The sequence below is a fragment of the Castor canadensis genome, chromosome 7 (genome assembly GCF_047511655.1).
Source record: "Castor canadensis chromosome 7, mCasCan1.hap1v2, whole genome shotgun sequence".
In the NCBI taxonomy this organism is placed as follows: domain Eukaryota; kingdom Metazoa; phylum Chordata; class Mammalia; order Rodentia; family Castoridae; genus Castor; species Castor canadensis.
In genome coordinates this window covers 38,456,630-38,470,263 of record NC_133392.1, presented here as the reverse complement: position 1 = coordinate 38,470,263, position 13,634 = coordinate 38,456,630, and the positions used below count along the sequence as shown (strand labels likewise).

At 35.5% G+C, this 13,634-nt stretch overlaps 1 protein-coding gene across 2 annotated transcripts in view; it reads left to right on the top strand.

Annotated features, from left to right (window-relative positions):
* The window catches only part of Btaf1 (B-TFIID TATA-box binding protein associated factor 1), a 92,095-nt gene that overhangs the window by 52,476 nt on the left and 25,985 nt on the right, over positions 1 to 13,634 (top strand). For both annotated transcript variants that reach the window (XR_002211976.2, XM_020157276.2), the window contains exons 20-25: positions 2,278 to 2,704; positions 3,768 to 3,958; positions 5,584 to 5,737; positions 6,127 to 6,236; positions 7,606 to 7,807; positions 8,755 to 8,903. Coding sequence is in view for 1 of the 2 variants with exons in the window: in XM_020157276.2 (XP_020012865.2) it covers positions 2,278 to 2,704; positions 3,768 to 3,958; positions 5,584 to 5,737; positions 6,127 to 6,236; positions 7,606 to 7,807; positions 8,755 to 8,903 (1,233 nt within the window). In the remaining variant the exon portion in view is untranslated. The remainder of the gene's footprint in view (positions 1 to 2,277; positions 2,705 to 3,767; positions 3,959 to 5,583; positions 5,738 to 6,126; positions 6,237 to 7,605; positions 7,808 to 8,754; positions 8,904 to 13,634) is intronic.

Sequence of the window (13,634 nt, the reverse complement as noted above, 5' to 3'; positions counted from 1 at the left end):
GCTTTCTACTTCTTACCTTACTTTTCTGTTTGCAAAGATGTACCTAAAACATCTAAACCATTCTTTAACAACCAGAAGATCTGGGCATGGTGCCATTCAGCTACTTCAGAAGCTGAAATAGGAGAATCCCTTGAGCTCAGGAGTTCAAGGCCAGCCTGGGCAACACAGTAAGATCTTATCTCAAAAAAAACTAAAAAAACAAGGAAACTGCCTCTGGTCTCCACTATTCTGTTAGCAACCCTTTGTACTCTCACAGAAACTTACCCTTACTCAATGATGTGTTACATTGTCTTGTTTACTTGTATACCTCTCTCACCTTAAACTATGGTTTTCAAATGTATTAAAACATTGAATCTTTAATGTTAATTAATAAATATCGGCTAAATGATTGAATTAACTTGTAATTAGAAAGTTTTTCCTCAGTTGTTTGCAGTCATTGAAACTTGCAGTCTTTGAATTGTGTTTTAAAATTTTTAGCAGTATAACTGTTTCAAATAAGTCTTGTGCAGAACTCAAGACACAAAATGAAGTGGAAAGTGTAAGTTAGAGGTGGTATGTGATTTTTTTTCCTTTGTGGTGAGCAGATTGGCAAGGTCATACAGATTCAGTATTTTATACTGATAAAAGAAGATCTTATTTGTGTGGTTATTTTGTTTTTCATAATAAAAGAATGGCATTATCATTGTTGTCCATTATGGAACTGATAATTTGTAGGTCTTAAAAGTTAGGTTAGCGGAACATGGTGGCACATGTCTATAATCTCAGCACTGAGAAAGATGAGGCAGGATGATCATGTGTTCTAAGCCAGTCTGGGTTATATAGTGAGACCCTGTCTCAAAAAAACCCAACAAGCCAGACACCAGTGACTCATGCCTATAATCCTGTCTACTCAGGAAGCAGAGATCAGGGGGATTGAGGTTTGACACCAGCCTGGACAAATAGTTTGCAAGACCCTATCTCAAAAACCATCACAAAAAAGGGCTGTTAGAGTGGCTCCAGGTATAGGTCCTGAATTCAAACCCCAGTATCAGGAAAAACAACACAATAAAATTCTCTATTAAAAAGTTCTGTTTTCCTGTGTTACAGGCTTCCTGATCAATACAGATCAAACTGGATCTATTTATGGAGGCTCTTAATAGATATAGTTATAGCTTTTTGTAATAAGCTGTTGAACAATCTTAATGTACATGAATGTTCAGAGTAACATTATTTGTATTAGCTAAAATGTAGGAAGAACCCAAACGTTACCTACTCATCAGCTGATGAGTAGATAAATAAAATGTAGTAAGGTGATAAATTTATAGTGAAATATTAACAAAAATGAGAATGAAGTATTATTATGTTCTAAAAATAGATGAACCTTACCTTAAAAGTATTATACTGAATGTATGAAACAGGTCACAAAAGACTATACATTTAATGATTCCATTCATATGAAATACCCAAAATAGACAAATTTTTAAAGTAGGTAAGTGGGCTCTATAGGGCTTGGTAGAATAAGGAGCAGCTGAAGTGAGTATGAGTTTTCTTTTTTTTTTTTTTTGGGTGAAAATGTTCTAAAATTGTGATTTACAACTGTGAATATATTAAAAACCACTAAATTGTATATCTCAAATGGGTTGCTTTTATGGTATATGAATTATATCTCAACAAAATGGTTAAGCTGAACTGAATAGTCTTTTAATGAGACTTGTAAAGTAGTATGGTACGCCAGTCTTGAAGCTTTATGTATCTCTTGTAATTGAAAAAAATAATGACTACTGCATCATTTTTCTTTATTTTTTTAATCCTTCTCCTATTGTGTGGGAATTTCCATCAGAAAAATCAAAGAAAGCATTGTTTATAACAATTAGTCATGTAGCAAACAGCTGCCCTAAAAGGTTTTGAGTGGAGAGAATGTTTCCCAAAGAGAAGTTTGTGAATTTTGATATTCCTTAATTAACAGTTAGTTTGTATTTGCTTTCTCATTTCACCAAAGTACTCTGTGTCAAGTGTGATTTTCCTTTAAATGAATTAGATATATTTAAAGCGTAAGTAATTTTATTCCTCCCAAGAGAATGTAATGCTAATGTCATATTAACTCAGATTAAAGTAACTTTAATTGGGAGATTTTAGACATTCAATTTTAGTTTACTGAGTGCTAACATGGTCCTAGGTATTGTGGAACTTATCAGTGAACACAAAACTTGCTGGCTGCAAATTAGAAGTTTATAGTCTATGTGGAATTGATGTAATTAATGATTTTTTGTTTCTTTTTTTTTTTTTTTTTTTCATTAGGTCACTACTGTTTTTAATGAAGTCACTTCAACTTTTGATTTAAATCCTCATGTGTTACAACAGTTAGATAGTAAACGACAACAGGTTCAAATGACAGTTACAGAGACTAACCAGGAGTGGCAAGTGTTGCAGTTGAGAGTGCATACTTTTGCAGCTTGTGCAGTTGTGAGCTTGCAGCAACTTCCGGAGAAATTAAATCCCATCATAAAACCACTAATGGAAACGATTAAAAAAGAAGAGAATACTTTAGTGCAAAACTATGCAGCTCAGTGCATAGCTAAACTTCTTCAGCAATGCACAACAAGGACACCATGTCCCAATTCAAAAATTATTAAAAACCTCTGTAGCTCACTTTGTGTGGACCCATATCTAACTCCTTGTGTAACATGTCCAGTACCAACACAAAGTGGCCAGGAAAATTCTAAAGGTATTTATCTAAGCCTTTATCTGGGGTAGAGAAGAAATTCACCATTTAAATCTGTTTTTATTTACATATGGGTATAATTTAAGCACAAATCCAGTTCATGTAATAGTCATTTCTTCCATTTCCCATTCTAAGAGTAAAATCTTGGTTATAATAAAATTACTTCTTACATTAATTTTCATATACTACTAATCATTCACAGACCTCCTATTTATTCATAGGAGACCTGTGTCTGATATATAAGGCGACTGAAATCCCATGAGACAAGTATTTACCCTTTTGCCTTGAAAGCCATCATTGTATGGCTTATTATAAGTAGGCTAGAGAAATTAATTGTATCAAATATTAATGAAAGTTCTTGCTATATTTGATTTCCCTAATTTAGTACTTGTTATGTGAGATGAGTAAACTCTGTTTAGTAAATAATACTTAACTGGGTTTTCTATTATCATCTGGAGAATTTATATGAAATATAATTGCTTTTATTAAGCTGGTCTCAAAGACCAGTATTTGTTCAGATGACAGTTCTATAAGAATTGGGTTGTTTTTGTCAGTAAGATTGTAGAAAAACAAAAGAAATTATTCAAAATGTAATAAATCTACCACTTTGGAGCAATGTAGGTCTTAAAAAATGTAAATAAACTGAAAGAAGGTGGACATTTTTAATATTAACATAAAAGTAATAGGGTCATCTCTCTTCTCCCCTTTATTGATATATGAAGCAGCAGTATTTTGCAGTAGTCAATGCTTTTCTGAATTCGTAATGACTATGAACATTTCTTTTAGACAAAATTTACTTGAAATATTTCTAATGCTTCTTGTGCCTAGGCACATTCTTATGTGTGGTATTCCTCATTGTTTACATGATTCTACAACTTACGTTGTGTTAGGTATAAATCCCATGCAAGTAGAATATTTTGTTACCATTCTGTTGTCTCAAGCAAAATGTGATCAGCTTATTAAAATTGAGGTCTTTAGAGTTTACAAATATGTTGTGTCTCTTTTGGAACAGAAAACATTTGGTCACCTATACTATGATTAAAAGATTAACTTTTTTCCTTATTAGGATCCAACTCAGAAAAAGATGGAATGCACCATACTGTCACCAAGCACAGAGGTATAATTACACTCTATAGGCATCAGAAAGCTGCTTTTGCTATCACAAGTAGGCGAGGTCCTACCCCCAAAGCAGTAAAAGCTCAAATAGCAGATCTTCCTGCAGGAAGTAGTGGGAATATCCTTGTTGAACTTGATGAGGTAAATAGTTTTTTTTTCTTTGAATGCTTTGTATTTTTAAATAAATATCTGGCATACAGATTGAGGACTAAGCTGTTTTATCAGCTTCCAGACTCTCTTTTTGTACTTTAAAGGGAAAGGACTGTTATAAAGTAGCCTTTTGGAGTACTCTAGCAACATGGTCCAGAAAAATAGCACCCTTCCTTTATTTCCTTATCCCTCATGCCATTTATACCAGCTTAACTCTAGCCTCTAGATGAGAAACCCTCTTGATAGCCATAAATATAAACCAGTTTACTCCCATAGCATTGTGACAACTAGCTTTTTTATTCTTTCAGTGTCAAGAATTCCTCCTGATTCACTGAGAATAATTATACAAATGTTGAATATTACCACCCATCTGACTTTTAGTCAACCAAGAATTAAATGTGTGGCATGAGGGTGAGGATCTGAACATATTTTTCCATACAGCCAGTCCTTCTACTCTTAAACCTTTTCTTCCCTCATTTATATTGATATTTCAGTCCTATATCATGCTTCATTTTTGTGAAGATTTACTTGGGCTTTTGTTCTGTTTTGTTGGTCATTGTATTCTACAGTTCCAACTTCTTTAAAGACGATAACCAGTGTACTTTAAAAAAATAGTTTTAAAAATCTCATAATTTTCCCTCCTTTGGTATGGGGATCAAACCTGGGGCTTCACACATGCTAGTCAGGTACTTTGCTACTGAACCACACTTATACCCCTTACAGTTGTATTACTAACTATGCTTTCTGTTTGTTTGTTTTTGTTTTTTTGTTTTGGTGGCATTGGGGTTTGAACTTGGCGTCATGTTTGCTTGGCATGATTCCTGCTTGAACCACTCTGCCAGCCCTTATTATTAACAATGGAATGAGTGTTCTTGTTAGTTTTTTTGTTTGTTTGCTAAACATAAGAACTTAAATAAGTTCAGCAGTAAACTGTCAGTGTGCTAACAGACTTGCTTTTGTAAACTATAGGCCTATTTTAGGTTTCTTTTTAAAATAACATTGTCTGTGTTAATATTAAAACACTCTGTGAACTCTTTTCCAGCAACCATATCTCTCCATTAATAATTTCATCAGAATTTTACTTTGCTTTTGATATTTATGCCTCTGTGGTTTGTATAGTTCTTCCATTTTGTGTGTGTATACATGTGCTCAGTGTATCCATGGTTCTTGGCGGGGGAGGGCAGTTTCATGACTAATCACTGTTGAATAAGAATTTGTCAGTCTTGGAGATAACATGTTCTTTTTATGACTCTTAAGTAAATATAAATAAGAGTAGATCATTTCATCTCTCTATCTTCTCTCTAACTGGTAAGTGTCTTCGGGGTGGAGCAAAGAAGGGGAAAAAATGTCACTTAGAATTTTCTCTAGGAACTGCACATATCCTTGAATTCCCTATCCTCAACTCCAAAAGAGTATTTTAATTGGACACAAGAACCTAGTTAGGAGTTTAGGCCTGCATAAATTTAATTATTGAAAAATATTTATAGTTTGTCATAAATATGTTAATGATTGCTTCATAAGTTAACAGAAACATCAGTTTGTAGATGGTGACTTTAAATTCTCCTGATAAATATTTAAATGCATTATATTTACTTTCAACTACCATTTAATTTTAGTCCCAGAAGCCTTACCTGGTACAACGGAGAGGAGCTGAATTTGCCTTGACAACTATAGTGAAGCATTTTGGTGATGAAATGGCAGAAAAGTTGCCACATCTATGGGATGCTATGGTTGGTCCATTGAGGAATATAATTGACTTAAATAATTTTGGTATGCATATATTTTTCTCAGTTCAGTTTTAAATAAATTTCAGTGTGTATCAATTAACTATATACCTGTTTATCCCAGATTAGCTGGTAAATTTAAAAAATTGAAGTTGATAAAAACATTTATCTTCATTTTATTCTCTACACTGTTTGCCTTTTGTTTTTTTATTATAGATGTAAAAGATATTTGAAATGAATCATTATTTTAAACTTTCTTGCTTGCTTTAAGTGTAGTATCCCAGCATTTGAATCAGTCATGGCATTTTTAACATAAAAAGCAATATTGACTCTCCTATACAGGTGGGAAAGGTGCTAAGAATTTTTGTGGGCTTTAAGTTTGAACAAATAAGTTTTTAAATAACAAATTGATATAGGTTTAATATATTTGAATAGATGGAAAGTCCCTCCTGGAAAGGGGAGATTGCCCTGCTCAAGAATTGGTGAATTCTCTGCAAGTTTTTGAAACAGCAGCAGCTTCAATGGATTCTAAACTTCATCCCTTGGTAACTAACTAATGCAAGGGTATTATTTAAGACTTCAAAAATGCAGCTTGATGTCATCCCTAGTAATTGCATTTATCTTTCATGTGGTATAACTAGATTCTTCCCTTACCGATAGCACAACTCTTCTGGGCTTTGTGAGCTGGGTGCATGAATAATAGAAAACCCAATCTGAAAACTTAGGATATGGAGCATTGTGGAAATGGCTGTGATGGCACAGGAGCCAGGCATAAACTGCAGCCCTGTTTAGACCTCCCTAGCATAGCTGCATAGATAATAAAACCTGTTTTCAAGGTGAGTGCAAAGGTAGAAGGAGATCACTTGCCCAAGATGAAGCTGGTCATTGGGAAAGGTAGAACACTGGTTTGTGATTTTTGGGTGGGGGCGGCGTTTAACTACTCACAAAAGAATTGGGACAGGAGGAGGAAAATAAACTAGAGAATTAACTTTTTCCCATAGAATAGTATTGTTTTTTCCATATAGCTACATAAGAAAGTTCTCTGTAATTTATAGCATTACGAAGGATTCTAGCTCTAATTATTAGTATCTAACACAAAAAGATTCCTAAAAGTGTATCTAGGAGGGAGTAGAGAAAAATGAAGTTTCACTTGTTAAATTTTTGCTTATAAACCGTATGCAGTGGCCTGTGCCTAGGAGTTCAAGGCCAGCCTGGACAACATAGTGAGACCACATCTCAAAAAAGAAAAAAAATTTTTTTTTTAATTTTGTTTTCATTAGTAAAGACAGAACTCCCTCTGTGTGACCTTTTACCCTCCATGACTAGCAACATTCATTCAGCTGAAATATAAAACTGACCTGTTGAGTAGCTATTTGGCTCTCATGAGTAATCTTGATATTCCTTGAAGCACTCATTTAATAATGGAATGTTGTTATGCTATTGCAGTCATAATGCTTATGATAAAGAAGTGGAAATACCTACCAAAGTATAGTTCCTAGAACAAAATCAGGAATACTGAACTCTGAATAAAAAATGTGTACCTAAACAATTGCTGCATATTTAGAGGACGCGTGATAGGCTGTACCAGTTTCTCAGTCTCAGTAGGAGAATCTTGCAAGTGCCCTTTGATGTGTCTCCTGTTAATTTTGGAGTTCTGGATGCCTGAGAGGGGATTGAGCAGGAAAGAAGTTCTGCACCTTTTCTTACTTTTTGAAACAGTTATTACACTTCAGTGTGAATTTAGGTTAATTTTTTATTGAGGATGTTTTGACTGTAATGTTTTGAGATATTTGGAGATACAAGTTTGGATGTAGAGTCACTTGGAATATTGCAACTGTTTCTGAGAGTGAACTATTACAGTTTAAATAGTAGATTCCTTAATATTCTAATTGCCTTTTACTTTTTTAATTTTAGTTGGTACAACATTTGTCTCACCTTTATATGTGCCTTCAATACCCCAGCACTGCAGTGAGGCACATGGCTGCTCGTTGTGTAGGTGTCATGAGCAAAATAGCTACCATGGAAACAATGAATATTTTTTTGGAGAAGGTGCTTCCATGGCTGGGAGCAATTGATGACAATGTCAAACAAGAAGGTGCAATTGAAGCACTTGCCTGTATCCTTTTTTATTTTGGCATACTGTTGAGAAATTTTATTCATTTTACTTAGGGATGACTAAAATAAGGTAGGCTTATTTTAAAATGCATACAGATAATCTACTTTATTCTGAAAAGAAAACTACTTTTTAAATTCTATTTTGAAGTGTTTTTTGTTACCAAATGTTATAAATATATTTATATCTTATAAAATTTTTCATAAAGTTTAAAGAATTGTTTTAAGAAAATTTTAATAGGCAAATGGTTTTATGTATTTTTGAACTATTTAGTAACTGATCGGAAGCTAATTAGTCAGATATTAGGTAGGTAGTATCTATTTTAATAATACATAATGTTTCTAAACTTTGTTCATTTTCTTGGGTGAAAAATTACCAAAATACATTACTAGATAACTAAAAATACATTGGCAAGCCTTTTGTTAACACATGCCAGCCATTCTTTAACTCGAAAGTATTTTGAAAGAGCAAGAAAGGTGGAGATCAGATCAGTAGAAGCTCTGGTTCAAAATACTGAAGATTATAGGACTGTACTTAGTTAGGTCCAATATATCCATTTGGTGATTGTCAAGATTCTGGTGAGAAATTTGGAATTAGTCTTTAAGTGACTCTGAGGTTGCTCCCCTACTTCCATGTGGCTCCCTGTATTCGGGCATTGAAATTCTAGAAACGTCTAAGAGAATCTTACGTTAAAATTTCCTCCAGCCTTCCTCAGACAAAAAAGTCATAATTTTGTACTTTTAATTATTACAAAATTACAGAATGTTTTCAGAAGACAGCAGTGTTCAAATACTGTTAAACTTGCATCATAGTCCTGAGGAATAGTCAGTTTTTCCCTTGTAGCACAGATAAGGAAATGAAGACCTTTTTATTATAGTCTTGGTGTATTAATTTGCTTGGGAAAATATCTACTTGGAAACTCTTGAAATTTCCTTAAATCACGTACTCAGGTGTAATGGAACAACTGGACGTTGGTATTGTTCCATATATTGTCCTTTTAGTTGTTCCAGTGTTGGGAAGAATGAGTGATCAGACAGACAGTGTAAGATTTATGGCTACCCAGTGTTTTGCAACGCTAATTAGACTCATGCCACTTGAGGTAAGTTGTGTTTTCTCTAACTTCATAATAATTGTACCTTTTTTTTTTTTGGTGGTACTGGGGTTTGAACTCAGGGCTTCAAGGTTTTTAGGCAGTGCTCTTCCTTTTATGCCTTGGGCCATTTTTTGCTCTGGTTATTTTGGAGATAAGGTCTCACTTTTTATTCAGGCTTGCATTGACCATGATCCTCCTATTTTAAGTTTCCTGCTGTCACTGGAATGAGAAGCATGCACTTCACACCCAGCTCTTTTCCATTGAGATGGGGTCTTGCAAAATTTTGCCCAGGCTGTCCTGGAATAACAGTCCTCCTGATCTCAGCCTCCCAAGTAAGCTGGGCATGTCAGGTGGACACCACATGCACAGCCATTGGTTGAGCTAGTGGACAGCTCAATAATTATGCTTCTTAAGGAACATACCAGCTAAAAATGAAGATATTAGGATTGTAATACTTTTTTGTAGTTCCTACAAGAATGACAATTTATTGATGCTATTCTAGAAATAGAATTGTCTCTACATTTCACAAGGCTGGTGTTTAGATGAAAGGTAAATTTGAGAGACAGTAATTAAAACTTTAAAAAGCAGATGAAGTCTCTGTGGGCAGAGGGAACCAGTTTAGAAGGCTGATGTTGGAGCATTTTGGAATACATTCATGTGGCAGAAATAGTTTGGGAGATAGATATGTCTTGAAGCAAGAGATGAACCTGACTCAGTGTAGTGTGGAGCTTTTCTGTAATCCACACAGGGGGGCTGAGACAGGGTTATGAATTTGAGGTCACATTCCAAGAGCCTGTGTAAAGAAATGTTTGTTTGTTTGTTCGAGGCAAGACTGTATCCTGCTTCAAACTGCTAATATCTTGGTGGGGTTTATGTAATTCAGGACATAGGTGTGTATGTCATACGTGCAGTAGCATGTAACCATATTTCCTTTTAATTGCTGAATAGTATTCCATTGTAGTGACAGCGTATTTGGATTGTTACCAGTTCCTGGCTGTTATGAATATTGCTCTGAATATGGCAGACTTGAGACAGGTCTGTACTCCAGGGTTGTCTCACATTTTCTTTTTGTGGTTCTGGGGTCTGAACTCCAGGATCCATGCTTGCTAAACAGGTGTTTTACCACTCAAATTTTCAGTCCTCCTGTCTCAGCCTTCGGGGTGCTGGGATTACATGTGTGTACCACCATGCCCAGTAGATGCTTGTTTTTATTTCATTTGAGTAAATACCTAGGAATAAAATTGCTGAGTCATGCAGTATTTAGCTTTTTTAAGAAACTGCCAGATTATTCCACAGTTAACCATTTTACATTACTATTACTAAAGTATGAGGATAAACTGAATAGCTTCTATGAAAAACAAGTGATATGTACCTACCCAGTAAATCCACCCTATCTAGCAAATCCACTCTTGTATATGCCCCAGATATGCCCCAGAGAAACTCAACGTATGTGCCAGAATACATTTCAAGAATATTAAGTATAGCATTTCTTCTAGTTGTCTAAAATAGGAAACCACGAAAATATTCATGAACAGTTGTATAGATATTTAAATTGTTGACTGTTACACTGCAACAAAAACAAACTAATGCATATAACCTGTTTTGTTTTTTATATAGTCCAGGCTGGCCCAGAATTCTGGATCTTCTTGCTTAAGCCTCTGAGTGCAGGGATAAGAGGCATACACAATCTCACCTCTATACATACAATAATATTAATGTACCTTTAACATAGGATTCTGGTTTTATGAAGTTCAAAAATAGGGAAATAAAGTTGGATGCAAACTTAGATGAGAAAAGTATAAAGAAAAGAAAAATTATCCTAAAAGATAACTATCTTTTAGGCACCATGTGTGGTGGCATACAAATTTGTCTAGGCTTAAGTTTATAATTTCAGTTACTTGGGAGGCAGAGTTCAGGAGAGTAGCAATTTGAAGCCAGCCTAGCAAAAAGCATGTGAGACCCCATCTCGCTCAATAAATGGTAGGTGAGTGGTATGTACCTGTCATTGCAGCTACGCAGGAAAATAAATAGGATCCAGGTCCAGGCCAGCTGGGGTATGAACGTGAGACCTTATCCCCCAAAAATAACTAAAGCAAAGGGGGCTGGAGGTGTAGCTCTCAAGTGTTAAGAGTTCCTGCCTGTCCTGAGTTCAAAACCTAGTAATGTCCCAGTAACTTCACCCCTCACCCCTCAGAAAAAATTGTTACATGTTTCTATGCATGTGTATTTTACTTTACACTACAAAATAACCAGTATGACAAAAAAAAAATTACTAGAGCACTGTATCAATGGCCTTGATGTCGTTTCTAGAATTTCCACGTATAAGATGTAGTCACTATACTATACAATAGAGCTATAGAACTTACTCACTTTTCTAACTGGAACCTTGTTAACCAACACCTTCCTATTTCCTCTCCACTTCCTCCCATCAAGCTTCTGGTAACTGCCATTCTACTTTGTGCTTCTATGCCTGATTCCACAGATAAATGAAGCCACGCACTATTTGTCTTTCTTTGCCTAGTTTGTTTTATTCAGCATTATGTCATTTAGGTTCATCCATGTTGTCGCAAGTGACAGGATTTTATTCTTTTAAGGCTGAATAGTGTTCCATTGTGTGTATATACCATGATTTCTTTTATCCATTCATCCTTTGGTAGGCATTCAGGTTAATTCCAGATCTTGGCCATTCTTAATAATGCTTCAATTAGGCCGGTCTAGTGGTACAATCTTATAATCCTAGCTACTCAGGAGATAGAGATTTGGAAGATTGTGATTTGAGGCCAGCCTGGTCAAAAAAAGTTAGCGAGGCCCAATTTCAGCCAGTATCCTAAATGTGATGGTTTGCTTCTGTAATCCCAGCTCTGTGGGAAGCTATAGGAGGAGGATTGTGATCTGAGACCTACCCCAGGCAAAAACAGAAGATCCTATCTGAAAAAAAACTAAAGCAGACAGGGTTAGGAGCATGACTTAAATGATTGAACATCTGCCTAGCAAGCTCATGACCCAGGCTCAAATCCCCAATATTGCTCGAACCCCCCCACCCCCGCATTGCTGCAATTAACATGAGAGTGCAGATCTCTCTGTTCAATATATTGATTTCATTTATTTTTGGATATATACCCAGAAGTGGAATAGCTGAACCATATGGTAGTTCTATTTTTTATTTTTTTGAGGACTCATTCTGGTTTTTATAATGGCTGTATTAGTTTTCTTTCTCACCAGCAGTATGTAAGGGTTTGTTTTATCCACAGCTTCCCTAACATATGTTATCTTATTATTGTCATTATAGCCATTCTAACAGGTGAGAGGTTACATCTTACAGTGGTTTTTATTTGTATTTGATGATTAATGATGTTTACCATTTTTTTTCATACACCTTTTAGCCATTTGTCTTTTGAGAAATGTCTATTTGGGTTCTTAGTCCATTTTGAAATTTTATTATTTGCTTTCTTGCTGTTGAGTTTTTGAGTTTCTCATTTATTATTATTATTATTATTATTATTTTCCTCAATCATATGTGCATAAATTGTTTGGGTCATTTCTTCATCCTGCTCCCCTTCCCACCCTTCCCCCCACCTCAGTTCCAGGCAGGTCCTGTTCTACCCTTATCACTAATTTTGTTGAAGAAATGACATAAGCATAATAAGGAAGACAAAGCATTTTTGCTAGTTAAGGATAGCTATACAGAGAGATTCCTGCTATTGCTTTCATGTACCCATGTGTTACGACCCATGTTGATTCAACTCTAACTGATCTTTACATTGGTTTCTGATCCCCTGCTCATGATAACCTCTGTCATTTTAAGGTTTCTGTATTAGCTCCTCTGGAGTGGGGACATCAAGCACTTTCATGTTGTGGGTTTTCTACCTATTCCTATATCTCCCGTATGTGCTCTTCCCTTGTCATGTGATCCAAGTCCCACCACATTGCTGCATTTGCCCTAGATCTAAAGTCCACATATGAGGGAGAACATACGATTTTTGGTCTTTTGAGCCTGGCTAACCACGCTCAGAATGATGTTCTCCAGTCCCATCCATTTACCTGCAAATGATAAGATTTCATTCTTCTTCATGGCTGAGTAAAATTCCATTGTGTACAAGTACCATATTTTCTTGACCCATTCATCAGTAGTGGGGCATCTTGGTTGTTTCCATAACTTGGCTGTTGTGAATAGTGCCGCAATAAACATGGGTGTGCAGGTGCCACTGGAGTAACCTGTGTTGCATTCCTTTGGGTATATCCTCAGGAGTGGGATTGCTGGATCATATGGCAGGCCTATGTTTAGATTTTTAAGAAGTCTCCAAATTTTTTTCCAGAGTGGTTGTACCAGCTTGCATTTGCACCAGCAGTGGATTAGGGTTCCTTTTTCACCACATCCTCTCCAACACCTGTTGTTAGTGGTGTTTTTAATGATGGCTATTCTAACAGGGGTGAGGTGGAATCTTAGTGTGGTTTTGGTTTGCATTTCCTTTATGGCTAGAGATGGCGAGCATTTTTTCATGGTTTTTTTTGGTTCATTGATTTTAGGAGAGTTTAGTTTCTTAAGTTCCCTGTATATTCTGGTTATCAGTCCCTTGTCTGATGTATAGCTGGCAAATATTTTCTCCCAGTCTGTGGGTGGTCTTTTCACTATAGGAACCATTTCTTTTGTTGTACAGAAGCTTTTCAACTTTATTAAGTCCCATTTATTCATCCTTTCTCTTAGTTGCTGGGCTGCTGGGGTTCTATTGAAGAAGT